We start from the raw sequence: 21,530 nt of genomic DNA on the forward strand, positions 1-21,530 counted from the left end.
CAGAGCCTGGAGCCTGTTTCCGATTCTGTGTCTCCCTCTCTCTCTGCCCCTCGCCCGTTCATGCTCTGTCTGTCCCTGTCCCAAAAATAAATAAACGTTGAAAAAAAAATTTTTTTTTAAATAAATTGAAGTATAATTGACATACAATTTTCCATTAGTTTCTGGTGTATATCATAGTGTTTCCCTCTGCTATACATTGTATCCTCATGAATTATTTATAATTAGAAACTTCTTAATCCCCGTCTCCTTTTTGGCCTACTCTCAATCCCTCCCCACTCTGGTGACCAATAGTTTTGTCTATCTGTGAGCCTGTTTCCATTTTGGTGTATTTTTTAGACTCCACATATAAGTGAAATTGTACAGTATTAGTCTTTCTCTAACTTATTTCACTTGGCATAATACCTCTAGGTCCATTCATGTTGCCACAGACAGCAAGCTCATTCTTCTTTTATGGCTAAGTAATATTGCCGAATGTGTGCGTAAACAACTTCTTTATCCACTCATCTGTTGTTGGGCACTTAAGTTGCTTCTGTATCTTGGCTTTTATAAATAATGGTGATGCATATATCCCTTTGAATGGGTGTTTTTGTCTTGTATGGATAAATACCTAGAAGTGGAATTGATGGATCATACAGTAGTTCTATTTTTACATTTTTGAGGAGTCTCCATACTATTTTCCACAGTGGCTGCACCAGTTTTTATTCCCACCAACAGTGCGTGAGGGTTCCCTTTTCTCTACATCCTTACCAACATTTGTTATTGTCTTTTTGAAAAAAGCCAGTTAGACTGGTGTGAGGTAGTATCTCATTATGGTTTTGATTTGCATTTCCATGATGATTACAGATGCTGAACATGTTTCCAGATGTCTATTGGCCATCGGTATGTCTTCTTTGAAAAAATGTCTATTCAAGTCCTCTGCCCATTTTGAATCAGGCTGTTTGTTTTTTGTTTCCTGGGTTGTTTTGTTTTGGTTTTTTGTTTGTTTTTTTTTGAGAGCGAGCATGCAAGTGAGGGAGAGGGGCAGAAGGAGAGAGACTGAGAATCTTAAGCAGGCTCCACACTTAGCATGGTGCCTGATGCAGGGCTCAATCCTGGAATCATGACCTGAGCCAAAACCAAGAGTCAGACACTCAACTAACTGAGCCACCCAGGCACCCGTTTGTTTTTTGAGTACTAAGGTGTATACACTCTTTATATTTTTTTGGTTATTAACCACTTCTAGGATGTAGGATTTGTAAATATCTTTTCCCATTCAGTAGATTGCCTTTTCATTTTGTTGATGGTTTCCTTTGCTGTGCAGAAGCTTTTCAGTTTGTCATAATCCCATCTTTTAATTTTAGCTGTTGCTGCCCTTGCCTGAGGAGAATGGTTCAAAAAAATATTGCGAAAACCAATGTCAAAAAGCTTACTGCTCACATTTCCTTTTTTATGTTTTATGGTTTTGGGTCTTACATTCAAGTCCTTAATTCATTTTGACTTGGTTTTTGTATATAGTATAAGATAGCAGTCCAGTTTCATTTCTACGCATGTAGCTGCCCAGTGTTTTCAACGCTATTTACTGAAGAGACTTTTTCACACTGTATAATCTTGCCTCCTTTATCACAGATTGACCGTATATGCATGGGCTTATTTCTGGGCTCCCTATTCCATTGATCCAGGAGTCTGTTTTCATTAACCTTCTTTTGATTTAAAATCTAGTTTGTCTCATAATACAGCCTTTTTTTTTTTTTTGTATGGAATACAAAATCTTTTGCAATATTTTTTTTCCATCCTTTTACTTTCAACCTCATTCTTTATAGTAACTCTCTTGTAGGAAGCATATACATAGATCTTGGTTTCTTAATCCAGTCTACTAATCTGGACCTTTTAATTGGGAAGTTTATTCCATTTGCATTTAATATGAATACTGAAAAGTACTTACTTCTACCATTTAGTTGTTTGTTGTCTGTGTCTTTTGTTCCTCCATTCTTGCCTTTTTTTATATTTACTGATTTTTTTTGTAGTGTCACACTTTTATTTCCTTCTTCTCTTTTCAGTTTTTCTTCTAGTATTTTCTTAGTGTTTACCTTGTGGATTAAAATTAACATAGTAAACTTGTAAAAATCCACTTAGTTTCAGTAGTATATACTGTTTCTATACTTTTTAATCCCTCTCCTACTTTTGTAATTGTCACAGATTGCATTGTTATACACTATAACCATTGACATAGATTTATAATTTTCTTGTCTGTTTGCCTTAAATCATACAGGAAAAGCAGAAGTTACAAACCAATAAAAAGTACAATATTGGCTTCTTTTAATGTTTATTTTTTAGAGAGGGTGTGTGCACAAGCGGAGGAGGGGCAGAAAGAGGGGGACAAAGGATCTGAAGCAGGCTCCACACTGACAGCAGAGAACCTGATGCAGGGCTCAAACTCATGAACTGTGAGATCATGACTTGAGCCAAAGGTTGGATACTTATTAACTCACTGACCCACCCATGCGCCTGCAATAGTGCCTTTTACATTTGCCTATGACGTTACCTTTTCTAGCGTTCACTTTTCTTTCTTATGGTTTAGAACTACTGCCGTGTCCTTTCATTTCAGCCTGAAGCATTTTTTGTTTTTAATTTTTTTTTAATATTTGTTTATTTTTGAGAGAGACAGAGACAGAATGCTAGTGGGTTAGGGTCAGAGAGAGAAGAGGCACAGAATCCGAAGCAGGCTCCAGGCTCTGAGCTGTCAGCAGAGCCTGATGCGGGGCTTGAACCCACAAGCTGTGAGATCATGACCTGAGCCAAAGTTGGACGCTCAACCGGCTGAGCCACCCAGGTGCCCCCTGAAGCATTTTTTGTAGAGCAGGTCTACTGTTAATGAGCTCTCTCAGGTTTTGTTTTTTGTTTTCGTTTTTTTAAGTCTGCAAACCTCCTAATTTCTCCCTCATTCTTGAAGGATATTTTGCTGGATATAGAAATCTTAGCTGGGACGCCTGGGTGGCTCAGTCAGTTAAGCGTCCCAACTTCAGCTCAGGTCATGATCTCACGGTTTGTGGGTTCGAGCCCCGCGTCAGGCTCTGTGCTGACAGCTCAGAGCCTGGAGCCTGCTTCAGATTCTATGTCTCCCTCTCTCTGTGTCCCTACCCCCCTTGTGCTCTCTCTCTCTCAATAATGAATAAATGTTAAACATTTTTTTTTTAACTCTTAGCTGACAGTCTTTCTTCCAAGACCTTAAATATGTCATCCCACTTACTAGTGGTCTCCATGGTTTCTGATGAGAAATCAGATCTTATTGAGGATCCCTTGTAGGTAACAAATAACTTCTTGCTGCTTTCAAAATTCTGTGTGTATGGGTTTTGAGAATTTGACTATAATGTGTCTGGGTATGGATTTTATGGAGTTTATCATGCTTGGAGTTTACTAAACTTCTTGGATGTATATATTTATGGATTGGGTTTTTTTTTTTTTAATCAAATTTGGGGGAATTTCTGGACATGATTCCTGAAAACTTTCCCTGTCCTTTCCCTCTGCAAGCGTATGCAAGTACATCTGTTGGTGTCTCACAGGTCTCTCAAGTTCTGTGCATTTTTCATTATTTTCTTTCTGCTCCTTGGAGTACATAATCTCAGTTGAACTATTTGCAAGTCAGTGTCTCTATTTTGCCTATTTAAATAAGCTGTTAAACCCCCTAACAAATTTTTCACTTCAGTTTTTGTACTTTGCAGCTCCAAAAGTTCTGTATGGCTTTTTATAATTTCTCTATCTGTTCAAACATTGTTCACCTAGTTCTTTTAGTTCAGTATTCATGGTTTCCTTTAGCTTTTTGTGTATATTTAAACAGTGCAGGTAGTTTAAAATGCTGTAGCACTCTCCTGCCATAAATTAAGAGCTGCTTCACCAAATTTTCCACTTTTGACTAGGTTCCAAAGTTCGACAAAAGTTAATTCTGGCAGATTTTAGCAGCTCATTAGTTGCTTTGGGGCAGGCACAGAACCTCCTACTTCCCTTACTCTGACATTTTGATGTCACAGTGTTTCTAACTGTATGATCCCATTTATACAAAGTATCCAAAACAGTTAAATCCATAGAGACACAAAGCAGGTTAGTGGTTGTCAGTATCTGGAGAGGAGCAAATGAAGAGTAATTGCTTAATGACTCCTTGGTTGCACAACACTGTGAATGTCCTAAATGCCACTGAATTGTACATGTAACGAAATTTTTTTATTTTTATTTTCTAGAGAGTGCACAGGTAAGTCAGGGAGAGAAGCAGAGGGAGAGAGAAAAGGTGAGGTGGGGGGAGAATCCCAAGCAGGCTCCATGCCCAGTATGGAGCCTGACATAGGGCTTGATCCCACAACGCCGGGATCATGACCCAGACCAAAATTAACAGTCAGATGCTCAACCGAGCCACCCAGGCACCCCTGAACATTTTTAAATTGTTCGTTTTATGTTATGTGAATTGCACATCAATAAAATTTTTTAAAGTCACTTTCAAGGAGGAGATCTGTTTCGAAGGGCACTTTCCATATCCTAGTAGATGGCTCAGAATAGTTTCAACAAACTGGAACAGAGGCTACTTACATGATTCTCACCATCCTATACACAATCCACTGAGTTTCCTCAGAATCTCCCTTACACTTGCTGGTGTCAATACTCTCATGTGGAATTAAGCCCTATGTGGGCTTAGCACATAAAAGCTTCCTCTATGTCACTTGTAGCTATGGGCTTTCTCCCTCTATCAATTCTGACATTGAACAAACCCAGAGAGTCACACTGACTGTATTTACAGGGTTCTCTTCACCCCTCTGTATTTTCACTTATGGATTGTCTATTGTTAAGTCATAAATTTTTACTAAAGGCTTTTCCACATTCATGACATTTATCGGGTGCTATGGAGTGAACTATGTCCTTCTAAAATTGATACGTTGAAGCCTTAACCCCTAATGGAGACAATAGCCTCCAAGGAAGTCAGGTTAAATGAAGTCATAAAGGTAGGACTCTGGTACAGTTGGGCTGGTACATAAGAGACCACAGCTCCCTATCTCTCTGTCTCTGCCGTGTGAACACACAGCAAGAAGATAGCCGTCTGCAAGCCAGGAAGAGAGACCTCACAAGGAACCGATCAGCCAGCACCTTGATTTTAGACTTCCCAGCCTCAAAAACTGTGGATGATAAATTTGTTATTTAAGCCACCTAGTTTATAGTACTTGTTAAGGCAGACTTCTCAAACTAATACAGATTTTGGTATTGAGAGCAAGGAGCCGCTGTTAACACATACCTAAAACTGTGGAAGCAGCTTTGGAACAGTGTGATAGAGGCTGGAAGACTGCTGAGCCACATAGTAAAAGAACACAAGATTGACATGAAGGGACTGCTAATAGAAATAACAGGAGTTAAAGGTGATTCTGATGAGAGCTCAGAAAGAAAAGAGCTGGAGAGAACACTTCCGTTTTAGAGAATACACAAATAATCATGAAAATAATACTGGCAAAAATGTAGACATTAAAGGCCATTCTGATGTCTCAGATGGAAATGAGGTACAGGTTACTGGAAACCATAGGAAATATGATTTTTGTTATAAGGCAGTAAAGAACTTCACTGAACTATGTTCCAGTGTTTTGTATAAGGTAGACCTTGTGATTAATGAGACTGGATATTTTAGCTGAAGAGATTTCAGAGCCAAGTGTTGAAGAAATGACTTGGTTTCTCCTGACTGCTTACAGTAAAATGTAAGAGACGTAAGAGATGAGCTGAAGAAAAAAACTGTTAAGCAAAAAGGAACCCAAGCTGAAGATGTGGAAAATTCCGTTTATCCACATTGCAAAAAGAGGGAGAGAGAGGGAAGGGGAGAGAAAACTCGTTCTGAAGAGAACACTGAAGGTGCGTCTGAAAAATAATTTGATACAGAGATTAGTATCGATGTAAACCATGAATTTAATCGGCCACCTAGAAGCCAGGAATTGAGATGGAATTATACCAGCAGAAACACTGCCAGCTGGGATTAAACAGAGGAAACAAGACAGAATGAGCAAGGCTGCAGACACCCGTTATCTTTCAAAAAGGGGAAAGAATGACCCTGAAGGCAATTCAGAGGTTGTCAGAGCTGCCAATCCCACAGCAGGCCCAGGGGCAAGGATGCCCATCACTCCTCAGTTTGGCAGGGCCTTCTCAGAAAGCCACAGAGGTGGGGTCACCCATCTGACCTAAAGGGACACTCAACCCAGTGGGTCTGGAGGGTAGAACATCAAACCATGGAGGATTATTCACCAACATTAAGATTTAATTCATTCTCCCTTGGTAGGTTTTAGACTTGGTGGGACCCATCACATTTCTCCATTTTGGAATGGGAGTATGTATCCTATGTCTGTCTACCATTTTATTTTGGAAGTGTTTCACAAGCTCACAAGAAGAGAGGGATTTTGCTGTAGGATGAATGATACCTAGATTCATGCCTGATCTATATCTGACTTAGATGACATTTAGATGAAACTTTGGACTTTAAATCTGATGCTGGGTAAGTTAAGGCTGTGGAGGCTGTTAGCAAGAAATAATGTATTTCTGGGGCACCTGGGTGGCTCAGTCGGTTCAGTGCCCAACTCTTGATTTCAGCTCAGGTCATGATCCCAATCAAGCCCCACATTGGGCTCCACACTGAGCATGAAGCCTGCTTAAGATTCTCTCCCGCCCCCCTCTCCCTCCCATCCCTTCAGATAAATTTTAAAAATAATTCATCTTCATGTGAGAAGGACATTGAATGGGGGGGGGGGGGGTTCCAGGGGTGGAATGTTATAGCCTGAATTGTATACTGAAATTTCATATACTGAAGCACTGACTCCAATATCAGTGTTTGTAAAGAAGTAACAAAGGTTAAGGGTGGGGCCCTGATCAAACAGGAATGGTACCTCATAAGAGGAAGAGATACTCTAGCTCTCTGTCTCTACCATGTGAGCAAACAGTGAAAAAAGCAGCCATCTACAAACGAGGAAAAGTCCTCACTAGGAACTAAACCGGCCAGCACCTTGATCTTGGACTTTCCAGCCTACAGAACTGTGAGAAAATAAGATTTCTGTTGCTTAAGCCACCTACTGCGTGGTATTCTTTTATGGCAGCCCTAGCAGACTAATGCGTGGGGTTTCCTTCCAGTGTAAACTTTCTGATGCTGAATAAGGTTTGCATTTTGACACATTTATCACATCCGTAGGGCGTCCCACCTGTGCGGATTCTGTCGTGGAGACAGTGAAAGCTCAGGCTGAAGTGCTCCCCACAGATGCTGCATTTTTATGGCTTTGTCCCCATGCTTCAGGTTCTGTGACACTGGCCAAATTGTGGAAACCCCTCCCACATTTATCACATCTGTTGGGCTTCTCTCTGAAGTATTCTTTGTTGTTGGGCCAGATGTGAGCTACAGATAAAGTACCTCCACGCTCCATACACTCATAGGCTTCCCCCTAGGAGTCTGTGAGAACAAGGCATGAGCTCTAACTAAAGGCTTCCTCACCCTTCCAGAATTTCTAGGGTTTCTCAGGGGGGTGCACTGATTCTGAAAGAGATTTAAGCTGGATTTGAATCCTTTCTTTTCCTACATTTGTTGCATCCATAGGGTTCCTCTCCAGTATGAAATTTCTAATACTGAAGATTCGAATTCTGACTGAAGCTTTTTCAACATTTGGTACACTTGTAAAATTTCTCTCCAGTGTGAATCCTCTGATACTAAGTTTTGAACTTTGAATGAAGAATTTACTGTCACACACAAAAGGTTTCTCTCCAGAATAGATTTCCTCATGCTGCCTAAGCTCAAAATTGAGTAGGAAGCTTCTGCCACAATGAGACACTGTGAGTTCTTCTTTCTGAAGTCTCACTCTGTAGGAAGGTCTGCATTTAGACTGACATTGTTTACATGCTCATCACCTCCCTGGGCTCTTGCTCACGTGGAATTTCTCTTGTGGAATATAGGTGCTTGCCAGGAACACAAGAGTCCCTTGGGGAGAGACTTGCAGAAATCTAACCTGAGCCAGTGTCACAAGCAGTCTCCACACCAGGTTCCCCAATGGTGGTCCTCAATGAGGACCGTTCCTCAATGCCAAGAAGAAACCATCATCTGAGATTTCTTCTTTCACAAAACAAGACTGTGTGTCTCCGTCTTTATTGTACAGCCGCCTGTTTTGATTTAGGTTGTGTACATGAATCTTCTCCTACTTGAATAATGAGTCCACTGAAGGCAGAGCCTGTGAAGTTTCTGTCCTGAAGCTCTCATTTGCATTAGGCAAAGGATGCCCTGCCTTCTGGCCAAAGTGTCTAAGACCTAAGAAATGCAGATCCAAAGGGGCTCATCAGCCAAACTGGCAATCTAGCACTGTGGCCACACAGTCACCTCTGTCCATGTCTGAGAAAGCAAGCAGGTGTTGGCTCTAGTCACTTTCCAACTGCTAACCCCCCCTTGTTCATCCTCAGTGCTGACCCTTATAACTTCACCATCAGTCACAGACCATAAGCTTCAACATGAAGAAGCAGAAAGTCAGACGGAGGGAGAACACGGAAGCCCAATAAAGCAATAGGCTGTCCTCTCTTGATCCCTCTGGCGATATCCAGGATGCCAGGGTTGAGGCTAGCACAGAGATCCTATCCCAGGGGTGGTAGAGGGCACTGCCAGACTGCTGCTGGGGCAGAGCCACCAGATTGGCCTCCCACAAGATTTAATGATCCATTTCTATCATTCTGTTTGAAATAGTCTCTTAATTTTGCAATTTCTCCTTTGATGTAAGGATTAGTGAAGAATGTGTCGTTCAGTTTCTAAATATTTGAGATTTACTTCGATATCTTATGGGTCTCTAATATAATTCAACTGGAGTTACAGAATATACACTGTATTCTTTAAATCCCTTCAAATTCACTAAGTCTGTCTTGCTGAGCATACCAAATGTACTTGAAAAAGTATATTCTGCAGTTGTAGGGTACAGTGTTCTATAATTTTTGACCAAGATGATGCATTTGCTAGTTTTCTTTAAATCCTATGTCTTTACTGACTTTTCACCTAGTTGTCCTATCAGTTGCTCAGAGGGGTTAAATCTCTTTTTTAAAGGTATAATTGCCTTTTTCTCCCTTTAATTCTGTCAAGTATTTTAAAGCTTTGTTATTAGACACATATATAATTGTCATGTCTTCCTGAAGCTACTCTTTTATTATCATTCTGAAATGGTCTTCTTTCCCTTTGTCATGAAGTGGATTTTATTGATATTACTACATTTTCCTGTTCCACACTGAGCATAGTTAAAATGGAGACTTTGAAGTCTATCTGATTATTTCATCCACAGGATGAATTCTGGGCTGTGAATTATATCTCTAAAAAATTAAAATTTGAAAGATGGGTAAGATTCAGAATAATCAAGAAAAGAGTAGAGGGCTGAGAATCTAAAATGAAGCATGTAGGAAAGTAAGGAACACAGATATCATGAGAAGAGGAAGAGAGGGAAAAAGCCCATGATGTGGGTGAGAAGCACCTGGCAGGGGGAAAAGGTAGCTGGTGGTAGAATAGAAAGCAGAGGTGTTCTAGTATCCTGCAGATGGTTTTGAAAGCCAACAAAAAAAGAACACAGACACTCTTTTATTAGAGTTGTAGCTCATAAAACTCAAAATACTCGTGTCATCTTACTTGGTCATTTGTGTTGAGAATAACTGACTGTAATCCTAAAATTCATTTCATGAACAAAATTACCCACAGAAACAGGTTCTCAGACATTAAGAACAAGTAAAATTTGCAATGACTGAGAAATAGTGGGGTGGGATGGTGAAAATCTGAATGTTTTTAACCTGTAACGAGTCATAGATTTGAATGTGAATGTAAGTGGTTTCTTCATCTTTAAAGATCTGACACTGGGGTAGTCACTAGTTTTAATACAATTTTATCATTAAAATCTATCAAAAATGTCCACAGACCAAAGATATTAAGTTCCAGTGACAGGACATGTCTATCAACTGATGAATAAAAAACAAGATGTCATATATCCATACAATAGAATGTTACTTGACCATGAAGAGGAATGAAATATTACTGACTCAGGCTATGACACGGATGAACACTGAAAATATGCTAAGTGAAAGAAAACAGATACAAAGACTACATATTATATGATTCCATTTATATGAAATAACCAGAATAATCAAATCTATAGAGATAGAAAATAGATCAGCACTTGCCAGAGGTGAGGGAAGGGGAGAAGAGTGACTCCTAATGGGTGTGAGATCTCTTTGGGGGTTATGAAAATATTATGGAATTAGATAGTAGTAAGGGTTGCACTACTGAACTATACACTTTAAAATGGCAAAATTTGGGGCACCTGGGTGGCTCAGTCGGTTAAGCGGCCGACCTCAGCTCAGGTCATGATCTCGCGGTCTGTGAGTTCGAGCCCCACATCGGGCTCTGTGCTGACGGCTCAGAGCCTGGAGCCTGTTTCAGATTCTGTGTCTCCCTCTCTCTGACCCTCCCCTGTTCATGCTCTGTCTCTCCCTGTCTCAAAAATAAATAAAACGTTAAAAAAAATTAAATAAATAAATAAATAAAATAAAATGGCAAAATTTATCAGATGTGAATTATACCTCAGTAGAAACTTTTAAATGTTTAATTCCATTTGAAGAATGATGACTAATTTATAATTTCTTAAAAATATCATGTATAGAATTAATACCTTGCTTTTACCATATAAATTCTAATTTATATGTAGCACAGTAGGGATTATGAGGAAAAGCACTGCCATTCTGCATTGTATAGTAATGTGCTATCTTGTGGGAAGAGGTCTATTGTGCATTGTTTTATTAGAGATTTAATGGTCAGGAGGAATTTTCTCATTTAGGTTTTCACCACTGAAAGAATAAAAGTGCAGTTTGTCTTCAAAAAAAAAAAAAAAGTTTAATTCCAATGATAGGTAAACCCTTAAATAAGACGGGAGTCTTATAAGAATGGAGGCTGTGGGGCACCTGGTGGCTTAGTCAGTTAAGCATCTGACTTTGGCTCAGGTCATGATCTCAGTTTGTCAGCGCAAAGCCCACTTCAGATCCTCTGTTCCCCTTTTCCCATGCTCCATGTGCACACGTGTGCTCTCTCTCAAAAATAAACACACACACACACACACACACAAAGAATGGAGGCTGTGCTACAGGTATCACTATTTGTTGACCAAAGACTCCTTCACACAGCAGACATTCAAAACAAATTTTAAGATTCAGTAAAATAGTGCTAATTTCATACTAGCTAAGAGCCTTTAGGGCCAGCCCCAATCTATGCCACGATCCTAAAGCACACTACAATTTCTCCTATTAAGCCAAACCCTTTAGACATGCGTAAATATCATGTGTGTGTATGTAGTCAACAATATATTCAATTAGAACATAGATCAGAATATTCTGTATAATTCAGATCAGCCACATACCTAAGTATCTGGAAATGTAATTTAAGGAATCCTAAAATATGTAATTTCTATGCCTCAAATAACAAACTTAAACCCCTTTGTTCTTTCATTCTTTCAAAATAAGTTAAAATTATGGTCCCTTTATGAAACAAGCCAGTGCCATGTTCCATTTTGGCCAAGAATGCTTCTCTATTAACACCATAAATGGTAAAGCGAAATATAAAAAAGTTCTCTCTTACCTTAAGGAACACTCTGAACTGCATGCACTACATAAACATGTTCTCTTAAAGGTATACAAGATTTGACAAAGGAGAGACACACCGTTCTCAATGGTTCTGATGACGTCAGTCATTTTTAATTTGTACATTAACAGGCAAATGTCCACCATATGAACCCAGTATTAAGATCAAGTTGAGATTTTCTGCAAAGAAATTCTACACTTGATATGACAGGCACTGAAAAACTGAATGACACTATTTTGTGTAATTGACATAATAAGCACAAAAGTGTCTTACCTGGTATCTATTTAGGTGGTTAGTAAATGTTAACTTTATCCAATTATGTCAAGTTCACATGCTGCCTAGTCTTAAGGATGAGAAAATCTGTCCGAAAGGACATATATTCACTCAGTTACAGTTAACAGTTGAACAACATAGGGGGATAGAGGTGCCAACCCACCATACAGTCAGAAATCTGCGTATAACTTTTGACTCCCCAAAAACTGAATAGCCTATGATTAACCAGAAGCCTTACTGGCAACATAAACAGTCAATGAACACCTATTTAATATGTTATGTATATTATATACTATATTCACACAATAAACTAAAGAAAGTATTAATTGGTTTAACAAAAGAAATTCTTAAGGAAGAATAAATATGTTTATAGCACTGTCCTGTATTTACTGAAAAAAATCCACATATAAGTGGACCCACATGGTTCAAGTCCATGTTGTTCAGGGATCAACTATACCGCTTATTTCCAAATCCTGGATTTCAACATGGCAAACTCCTTCAAAATCCAGCTTGCTCCAAGTTCAAGCCCCCACTCCTCAGCCCACCTTTGTAGATTCTGGCTGAAGCTGGCTCAGAGCAGGTGAAGGCAAAACCTTCACAGGCCAGGAAAATGAGTGAGGCAGACTCTTCAGCCATGGTCAGGGGGTGAAGGCACGACTGCACCGTGGAGACACTGTTTGGCTTCAGCTACTTGTCATCCACCAAAAGGGTGGGCTCTGGAGAGTGGTAAGCAATCTGTTCTCAAAGAGGTTGGCAATCCAGACCTTCAGACACAATCTTCCAGTTTTCAGGTGTGGAAAACTCATTTAAATATAAAGCATGGGGCTGGCCAAACTAAACGTATCCGTGAGTCCCAAGAAGACAGCAGGTCTGCATCCTCACCTCTACACAGAGAAAACTGATGACCAAAGGCCACTGGCTGTTCCAAGCTTTCCAAATAGTGAGGGACAGCCTGCCCAGTCACCCAGTCTCTGATATGTACTAGACTTGCTGTCACACTCCCACTGGAAGACTTTCTCTCAGTTCTTCAGTTTGCCAAGTCCATAAGAGGCAGCTCAGGCAACTCTGAAAAGAGCTTTCTCCTGAAAGCCTTCCTTCAATTTTTCAGGCCTTGGGAATCACTGGGCACATAAGCATGAATGTCCTACATCTGTATGTTAATTGTACTAATTATAGTCACACTTTACTACTTGGTGAATGCCTGAGTCATGAATGGAGCAGAGTCTGAGAAAGGGCTCCAGGTTAAGATGGGCCACATCTCCAAAATCGGGGCTAAATATGACCTAACACCACCAGGGGAGCTCCAAGGACAAGGAAAGGCAAGGAGTCCATCCTGCAAAAGCTAGGAAGAAATTTCAGGACTCACCTCATCCCTCGTTGTCAGGGGCCCTGGGGCCATATTCCTGGTCGGCTGAGTGCTCTTTCCAGAGAAGAGTCAAGTTGCAGAGGTAGAGCTGGGGAAAGAGAAGAAAGTGAGGGGGCGCTAGGGAGGAGTACCCTTCTATTAGCCTCCCAGTTCAGGGGAGATAAGGCAGGTTGCAGAGGGCATCAGAACAGCCTATTCTTTTTTTTAAAAAAAAATTTTTTTTTCAACGTTTATTTATTTTTGGGACAGAGAGAGACAGAGCATGAACGGGGGAGGGGCAGAGAGAGAGAGAGGGAGACACAGAATCGGAAACAGGCTCCAGGCTCTGAGCCATCAGCCCAGAGCCTGACGCGGGGCTCGAACTCACGGACCGCGAGATCGTGACCTGGCTGAAGTCGGACGCTTAACCGACTGCGCCACCCAGGCGCCCCAGAACAGCCTATTCTTAACCAGTGTCCTGTTAAAAAGGCCCCCCAGAACTAGGCCAGCAGCAGGCTCAGCCCCAATCTCCAGCTGGGAATTGAAGCCTCCAGCCCCCTACAGCTAGGTGAGACTTTTATCACTGTGGGGTTTCTATTAAGCAGGAAAGGGCCTCAGAATACCCACAGGAGAGCACTCACGTTGAAAGCCAAAGTGACCTACCATGGGGAAAACAGAAACTCTCCATCTATATCTGCCCTAAAGCTAAAGGACAAGTCCTAGGAAATCCAAACAGAAAGAGTGCTACAAGTCTCCACAGAATTTGAGGGGAATGTGAAGCAGGGTGGACACCATTATCTGGTTGCCCCCCTCATTTATATATCCAAGATTGAGTTCCCAAGATTTGAAATGAGACTTGAAATTTAAGAGGCAGTCAGCAAATGGCCCAGGTCTGCAGCACGACAATATCATGAAGAAATAGGAGAGGGAAACCTTTCCTTAGGCAAAGATATTTACAAGATAACCATTCTTCAGATGTCCTTATATGCTCTGACTAGGTCCTGTTTTGCACAGATGAACTGGAAAGCATTTTGGGGATTACAAAGGACACTTCAAGAGGAAGTGGGTGTCAGATGGTGTTAATTATCATGAACATGGTTAGCTGTGATCATGATATTCTGCGCATGGGGAAAATAAATTGTTATTAAGTGGTGCTGAAGTACTGAAGAGTGAATTAACATATGTTTAATCTTTTTAAAATGTGAAGCTTTCAACAAGTTAACAGCATAAAAAGAAAGAGCTCTTGTAGAAATAAAAAAAAGACTTTAGATATACAGCAACCAAATGCAACACATGGACACTGTTTTGGCAGTTTTGAGCAATCCAGGAAATATGAACACTGAATGTCAGAGAACAGTAAAGGAGTGACATTAATTTTGTCAGGTTCACAGGTTAAAAACAGGCTGTGCTGACAGCCTCTGCAAATAACTGTGGTCGTGCTTAAAGAAAGGGTGGAAAAGCCACCAATCACAGTACTGCTTAGTGCTGAGAAAACAGATGCTGTCCCTGAAGAACAGGAACAAGGCAAGGATGTCCCCTCTCATCTCTCCTATGAACATCACATTGGAAGTCCTACCTAACCTAAGAAGACAAAAAAAAGAAATAACGGTACACAGATTGAAAAGGAAAAAACAATACTATCTTTGTCTGCAGATGACCTGATTGACTATATAGAAAATACCAAAGAGTCAAGAAATTTCTGGCACTAAGAAGTGATTATATCGAGGCTGCAGGATACAAGGTTAGTAATATGAAAAAATCAACTATTTGCCTATATACCAGCCACGAACAAATGGAATTTTAAATTAAAAACACCACAACACTTATATTAACACCCAGAAAAACGAAATACTTAGGTATAAATCTAAAACAAATTTGCATAAAATCTGTGTGAGAAAAATTATAAAACTTCTTAAAAAAATCAAAGAATATCTAAATAAATGGAGAGATATCAGTCAGTTAAGCATCTGACTCTTCATTTGGGCTCAGGTAATGATCTCATGGTAATGGGATCAAGCCCCATGTCGGACTCTGTGCTGACAGCATGGAGCCTTCTTGGGATTCTCTCTCTCTCTCTCTCTCTCTCTCTCTCTGCCCCTTCCCCTCTTGTGCACACGCATGCTCTCTCTCTCTAATAAATGTGCACAGCAGGGTACAACAGAACCTATTCTTCATAAGGCCATGACTTTCAAGACCAGGAGTTGTATGTAGCTGACTTTCCTAACACAGAGAAAATGCACAGAGACTTAGACAAAATGAAGAGAGGAGTATGTCCCAAATGAAAGAACAGGACAAAATCACAGCAAGAGAGCTAAATGAAACAATGATAAGTAATATGCCTGATAGAGAATCTAAAGTAAGTTTTATAAAAATTCAAATACTCACTGGACTTGAGAAAAGATTGGAGAACTTCAGTGAGACCCTTGACAAAGAGACAGAAAATATAAAAGAACCAATCAGAGATGAACTTAACTGAAATTAAAAATACACTAGAGAGGGGCGCCTGGGTGGCGCAGTCGGTTGAGCGTCCGACTTCAGCCAGGTCACGATCTCGCGGTCCGTGTGTTCGAGCCCCGCGTCAGGCTCTGGGCTGATGGCTCGGAGCCTGGAGCCTGTTTCCGATTCTGTGTCTCCCTCTCTCTCTCTGCCCCTCCCCCGTTCATTCTCTGTCTCTCTCTGTCCCAAAAATAAACAAAAACGTTGAAAAAAAAAATACACTAGAGAGAATAAGCCCTAGACTAGAGGAAGCAGAAGAACAGATCAGTGACCTGGAGGACAAAAGTAATGGAAAGCAATCAAGCTTAACAGGAGAAAAAATCATAATAAATGAAAACAAAAAACTCAGCGACACCATCGAGAGTAATAATATATGCATTATAGGGATCCAAAAAGAAGAAAAGAGAGAAAAGGGAACAGAAAATTTATTTGAAGAAATAATGGCTAAAAATTTCCCATATCTGGGGAAAGGAACAGAATTCCAGATCCAAGAGACACAGAGTCCCCCACAAAATAAATTCAAGACACATAGTTATTAAAATGGCAGGGGCGCCTGGGTGGCACAGTCGGTTAAGCGTCCGACTTCAGCCAGGTCACGATCTCGCGGTCCGTGAGTTCGAGCCCCGCGTCGGGCTCTGGGCTGATGGCTCAGAGCCTGGAGCCTGTTTCCCATTCTGTGTCTCCCTCTCTCTCTGCCCCTCCCCCGTTCATGCTCTGTCTCTCTCTGTCCCAAAAATAAACGTTGAAAAAAAAATTTCTTTTTAATAAAATGGCAGAAAATACTGATAACAAGAGAATTTTAAAAGCATCAAGAGAAAAAAGTTACCCACAACAAAACCCCAAAAGGCTATCAGCTGATTTTTCAGAAGAAGCTTTGCAAGCCAGAGGGAGTGGCATGATATATTCAAAGTGCTAAAAGGAAAAAACCTGCAACTAAGAATCTGGCAAGGCTAGGGGCACCTGGGTGGCTAAGTTGGTTAAGCGTCTGACTTTGGCTCAGGTCACTATCTCACAGTTTGTGGGTTCGAGCCCCACATCGGGCTCTGTGCTGACAGCTCGGAGCCTGGAGCCTGCTTTGGATTCTCTTCTCCTTCTCTCTCTGCCCCTCCCCCACTTGTGCTCTGTCTCTATCAAAAATAAATAAATGTAAAAACAAAAAAATTTTTTAAAGAATCTGGCAAGGCTATTATTCAGAATGCAAGGATAAATAGCTTCCCAGACAAACAAAAGTTAAAGAAATTCATGACCACTAAACCAACCCTGAAAGAAATGTTAAAGGAAACTTCATGAGTGGAAAGAAAAGGACAGAACCAGGAGTAAGAAAAGTAGGAAGCATAAAAGCAGTAAAATTAAGTACACCTATAAAAATCAGTCAAGGGATTCACAAAATAAAAGGATATAAAGTATGACACCATATAACTAAAACATGGGAGGGAGAGGAATAAAGAATGGGTTCAAACTCCTACAGCCATCAACTCATTATAAATTGCTGTATGCATAAGATGTCATCTATAAACCTAATGGTAATCACAAATCAAAAGCCAATAATAGATATGCAAAAAAAAAAGGAAGTAATCCAAATATATCACTAAAAAAACCCCAGAAAACTGTGAGAAGAGACCAAGAGAAAAAAGGAACAGAAAAGAACTACAAAAAAAAAATCATAAAACAAGTAACAAAATGGTAGTAAGTACATACCTAACAATAATCATCTTGAATGTAAATGGACTAAATGCTACAATCAGAAGACACAGGGTGGCAGAATGGATTAAAAAGAAACAAACAAACAAAAAAAGCAAGATCCATCTATATGCTGCCCAAAAGAGCCAGACACACGCAGATTAAAAGTTAAGGGATGGAAAGGCATTTATCATGCAAGTGGTAGTGATAAGAGAGCCAAGGCACAGTGTCGGAGAAGAAAGTATGCCAAGCCTGTTTTTAACCTGTGAACCTGACACTGTGCCTTGGCTCTGACACTGGCCATAGCAACATTTTTCTAGATATGTCTCCTGAGGCAAGGAAAACAAAAGTAAAAATAAACCATTGGAATTACATCAAAATAAAAAGCTTCTGCACAGCAAAGGAAATAATCAAAAAACCTAAAAGACCTACTGTATGGGAATACATATACTGGCAAGGTACATATGCAATAAAGGGGTTAGTATCCAAAATATATAAAGAACTAATACAAAATATATAAAGAACTAATACAACTCAACACCAAAAAACAAAACAAAAACAAAAACTAGTCCAATTACAAATGGGCAGAGACAAGAACAAACATTTCTCCAGAGAAGACAGATGGCCAACAGACACATGAAACGATGCTCAATATCACTCATCAGGGAAATGCAAATCAAAAGCCACCTTACACCTGTCAGAATGGCTAAAATAAAAAATAAAGGAAACAACAAGTGTTGGCAAGGATGTGGAGAGAAGAAAACTTTGTGCTTTATTGATGGGAACGCAAACAAGTGCAGCCACTGTGGGAACCGTATGGAGGTCCCTCAAAAATTAAAAATAGAACTACCATATGATGAAGTCATTTCACTACTGGGTATTTACCCAAAGAATATGAAAACAGTAACACAAACAGATACATGTACCCCTATGTTTGCTGTAGCATTATTTACAAGACGAAAGATATGGAAGCAACCTAATTGTCTATTGATGGATGGATAAAGAAGATGTGATACACACACGCACGCACATACACACATAGTGGAATTAATCAGCCATAAAAAAAGAATGAAATCTTGTCATTTACAACAAGAATGGATCTAGAAGGTACAATGCTAAGTGAAACAAACCAGTCAGCAAAAGACAAATACCATATGGTTTCATTCATATGTGGAATTTAAGAAACAAAACAAATGAACAAAGGAAAAAAAGAGACCAAAAAAGACTTTTAACTATAGAGAACAAAGTGATAGTTACCAGAGAACAGGTAGGTGGGGGGATGGGTGAAACAGGTGAAAGGGATTAAGAATACACTTATCCCAGTGAGTACTGAGTAATGTATACAATTGCTGAATCACTGTATTGTACAAATGGAACTAATACAACAGTGTATGTTAACTATACTAGAATTTTTAAGAGAGAAACCCCTCAAAATGGGTTTCTCACCTAAACGTGAGAACTGAAACCATAAAATTCCTAAAACAAAACAGAGGCAGTAATTTCTTTGACATCAGCCATCACAGCATTTTCCTAAATATGTCTCCTCAGTCAAGAAAAACAAAAGCAAGAATAAACTATTCAGACTACATCAAAATAAAAAGGGTTTTGGGGGCACCTGGGTGGCGCAGTCGGTTAAGCGTCCGACTTCAGCCAGGTCACGATCTCGCGGTCCGTGAGTTCGAGCCCCGCGTCGGGCTCTGGGCTGATGGCTCAGAGCCTGGAGCCTGTTTCCCATTCTGTGTCTCCCTCTCTCTCTGCCCCTCCCCCGTTCATGCTCTGTCTCTCTCTGTCCCAAAAATAAATAAAACGTTGAAAAAAAAATTAAAAAAAAAATAAATAAAAAGGGTTTTCACAGTAAAGGAAACCATCAGCAAAACAAAAAGGCAACCTACTGAATGGGAGGAGATATTTGCAAACAATATATCCAATAAGTGGTTAATATCCAAAATACATAAAGAACTTCTACAGTCCCACAAAAAATAATTTTCTTAATTGTCAAAGGACCTGAATGACATTTTCCCAAAGAAGACATACAGATGGTCAACAGACACATGAAAAGATGCTCAACATCACCTATCATCAGGGAAGTGCAAATCAAAACTACAATGAAATATCACCTCACACCATTCAGAAAGGCTAGTATTAAAAAGACAAATAACAAGTGTTGGTAAGGATATGATGAAAAAAGAACCCTTACATACACACTGTTGGTAGGAATGTAAATTGGTACAGCCACTGTGTACAACAGTATGGAGTTTCCTCAGAAATTTAAAAATAGAATACCATATGATCTAGTAATTTCACTATTATTTACCCAAAGAAAATGAAAATGCTAATCTGAAAAGATACATGCACCCCTATGTTTATTACAGCATTATCTAAAATAGCCCAAATACGGAAACAATGTGTGCCTATTGATAAATGGATAAAGAACAAAAACACATGAACCAATAAAAAACAGACTCACAGAGAACAAAATGGTGGTTGTCAGAGGGGAGGTGGTGGAGGTATAGGCAAAATAGATAAAGGGGATTAAGAAAAACTTCCAGTTATAAAATAAGTTTTGGAGATGAGGAGTATAACATTGTATGGTGACAGAGGGTGGCATTTGTTGTGGTAAGCACTGAATAATGTATAGAATTAAGTCAATATGTTGTACACCAACTGATAATAATAATGTATGGTAATTATATTTCAGTAAAATTTAATAAAATGGTTTAATTCCTAACAGATGCATACTGAAGTATTCACTGGTAAAATGATATCTGGGATTTGCTGCAAAATACTTCAGCGGAGAAAACCAAAAAGGAAGAGGGGAAGAGCAGAATGTTGACACCTGCTGAAGCCGATGCACAGATGCTCTTTGAAAATTCTCGCTATCTTTGTATTTGTAAAATTTTCATAATAAATTTTAAATTTAATAATCCCATTTCCCTCCACACCCTCAAAACTAAGAAAAGTAGAAGAAACTATAAAGGTAGTGTCATTAATGTCACCAACAGAAGTTCATGTCATTAGGGGCTGAGACCAAGGATCAGGAGAAAATTTGGGGGTGTGGGGAGCCTGGTGGCTCAGTTGGCTAAGTGTCCAACTTTGGCTCAGGTCATGATCTCACGGTCTGTGGGTTCAAGCTCCACATCTGCCTCTGTGCTGACAGCTCAGAGTCTGGAGCCTGTTTCAGATTCTCTCTCTCTCTCTCTCTCTCTCTCTCTCTCTCTCTCTCTGCCCCTCCCCTGCTCGCACTCTCTCTCAAAAATAAACATTAAAAAATTTGATGAAAATGAATTTAATTAGCATTGGATGTATGAGTCTAAAAATAGAGCACCTCTCTTTTTAAATTTTCATTAACTTTGAAAGTTAAAGAACAGCTAGCTCCGTGATAAAAGTTATTTAATCCTCTACTATACCATTTACCTTTCTACAAAATGAATATTCTACCACATAATGTGCAAGATGGCTGAGGAAATAAAAATATGGCCAATACAAGACTACTGTTCTCACAACAGCACTTCTCACCATCTTTGTTTTGGCAACACCACAAGGCCCTGAGAATACACCAGAGTGAACGTATGGAGATGCTGAAAAGCTCCTGAATTCATGAAGGCAGAGGATGTGCCCAAGGACACCCTGTGCAGGAATGTGTCCTTTCAAGAACAAGCCTGGCTTCCTGGGAATCCACCTGCAGCTCTGAGCCCCACAGGGCATACTACACACACACTAAAGTCCACACCACAAGTACAGGAGGAGGTGGTGCCCATCCACAACAGACTGCCAGGCCCCTAGGAGTCCCCCCCTCCCTAACAGGCAGTTAGTTCCCTCTGGATTGAGGGGGAGTAGGGAGGGGAGACGGCTTCAGGGCCCACCTGGGCACACCAGAAGTAGTTCCCACCTTAGGAGTCTCTCCTGGCCCAGAGAGCAGGCTGGAAACTTCCAAGTATGCAACTGGGTTCCACTCCACTAAAGTACTGGAAGCAAGCAGGGAAGGTAAGGACCACCCCAGGAACAGAGTCGGGGTGTGGGTTTTAGAGCAAACCTGCTCTCAACGCATGCTGACGCCCAGTAGATTAACCCTCTATGTGCCGGCGGGGGGGACGGCTTAGTAAAAACACACGTGAATGT

The 21,530-nt window shown here is 40.2% G+C and overlaps 1 protein-coding gene and 1 long non-coding RNA gene across 11 annotated transcripts in view; one reads left to right on the forward strand and one right to left on the reverse strand.

Annotated features, from left to right (window-relative positions):
- The window catches only part of ZNF169 (zinc finger protein 169), a 57,518-nt gene that overhangs the window by 26,466 nt on the left and 9,522 nt on the right, over positions 1-21,530 (reverse strand). For 7 of the 10 annotated variants that reach the window (XM_040449565.1, XM_040449564.1, XM_040449572.1 and 4 more), the window contains exon 2: positions 13,257-13,344. In XM_040449565.1, coding sequence (XP_040305499.1) covers positions 13,257-13,289 — 33 coding nt within the window. In that variant the 5' untranslated portion in view covers positions 13,290-13,344. Of the gene's footprint in view, positions 1-1,921; positions 2,067-11,890; positions 11,978-13,256; positions 13,345-15,620; positions 15,658-21,530 lie in introns of those variants that run through there. The other 3 variants (XM_040449567.1, XM_040449566.1, XM_040449568.1) reach the window with 3 other exon arrangements.
- LOC121013770 (uncharacterized) lies at positions 5,001-20,340 on the forward strand. Its single transcript, XR_005782916.1, has 2 exons — positions 5,001-5,137; positions 20,143-20,340. It is a non-coding gene; the product is annotated as an uncharacterized LOC121013770 (long non-coding RNA).

This window comes from Herpailurus yagouaroundi, unplaced genomic scaffold, assembly GCF_014898765.1.
Source record: "Herpailurus yagouaroundi ecotype Mexico unplaced genomic scaffold, PumYag 199, whole genome shotgun sequence".
Classification (NCBI taxonomy): domain Eukaryota; kingdom Metazoa; phylum Chordata; class Mammalia; order Carnivora; family Felidae; genus Herpailurus; species Herpailurus yagouaroundi.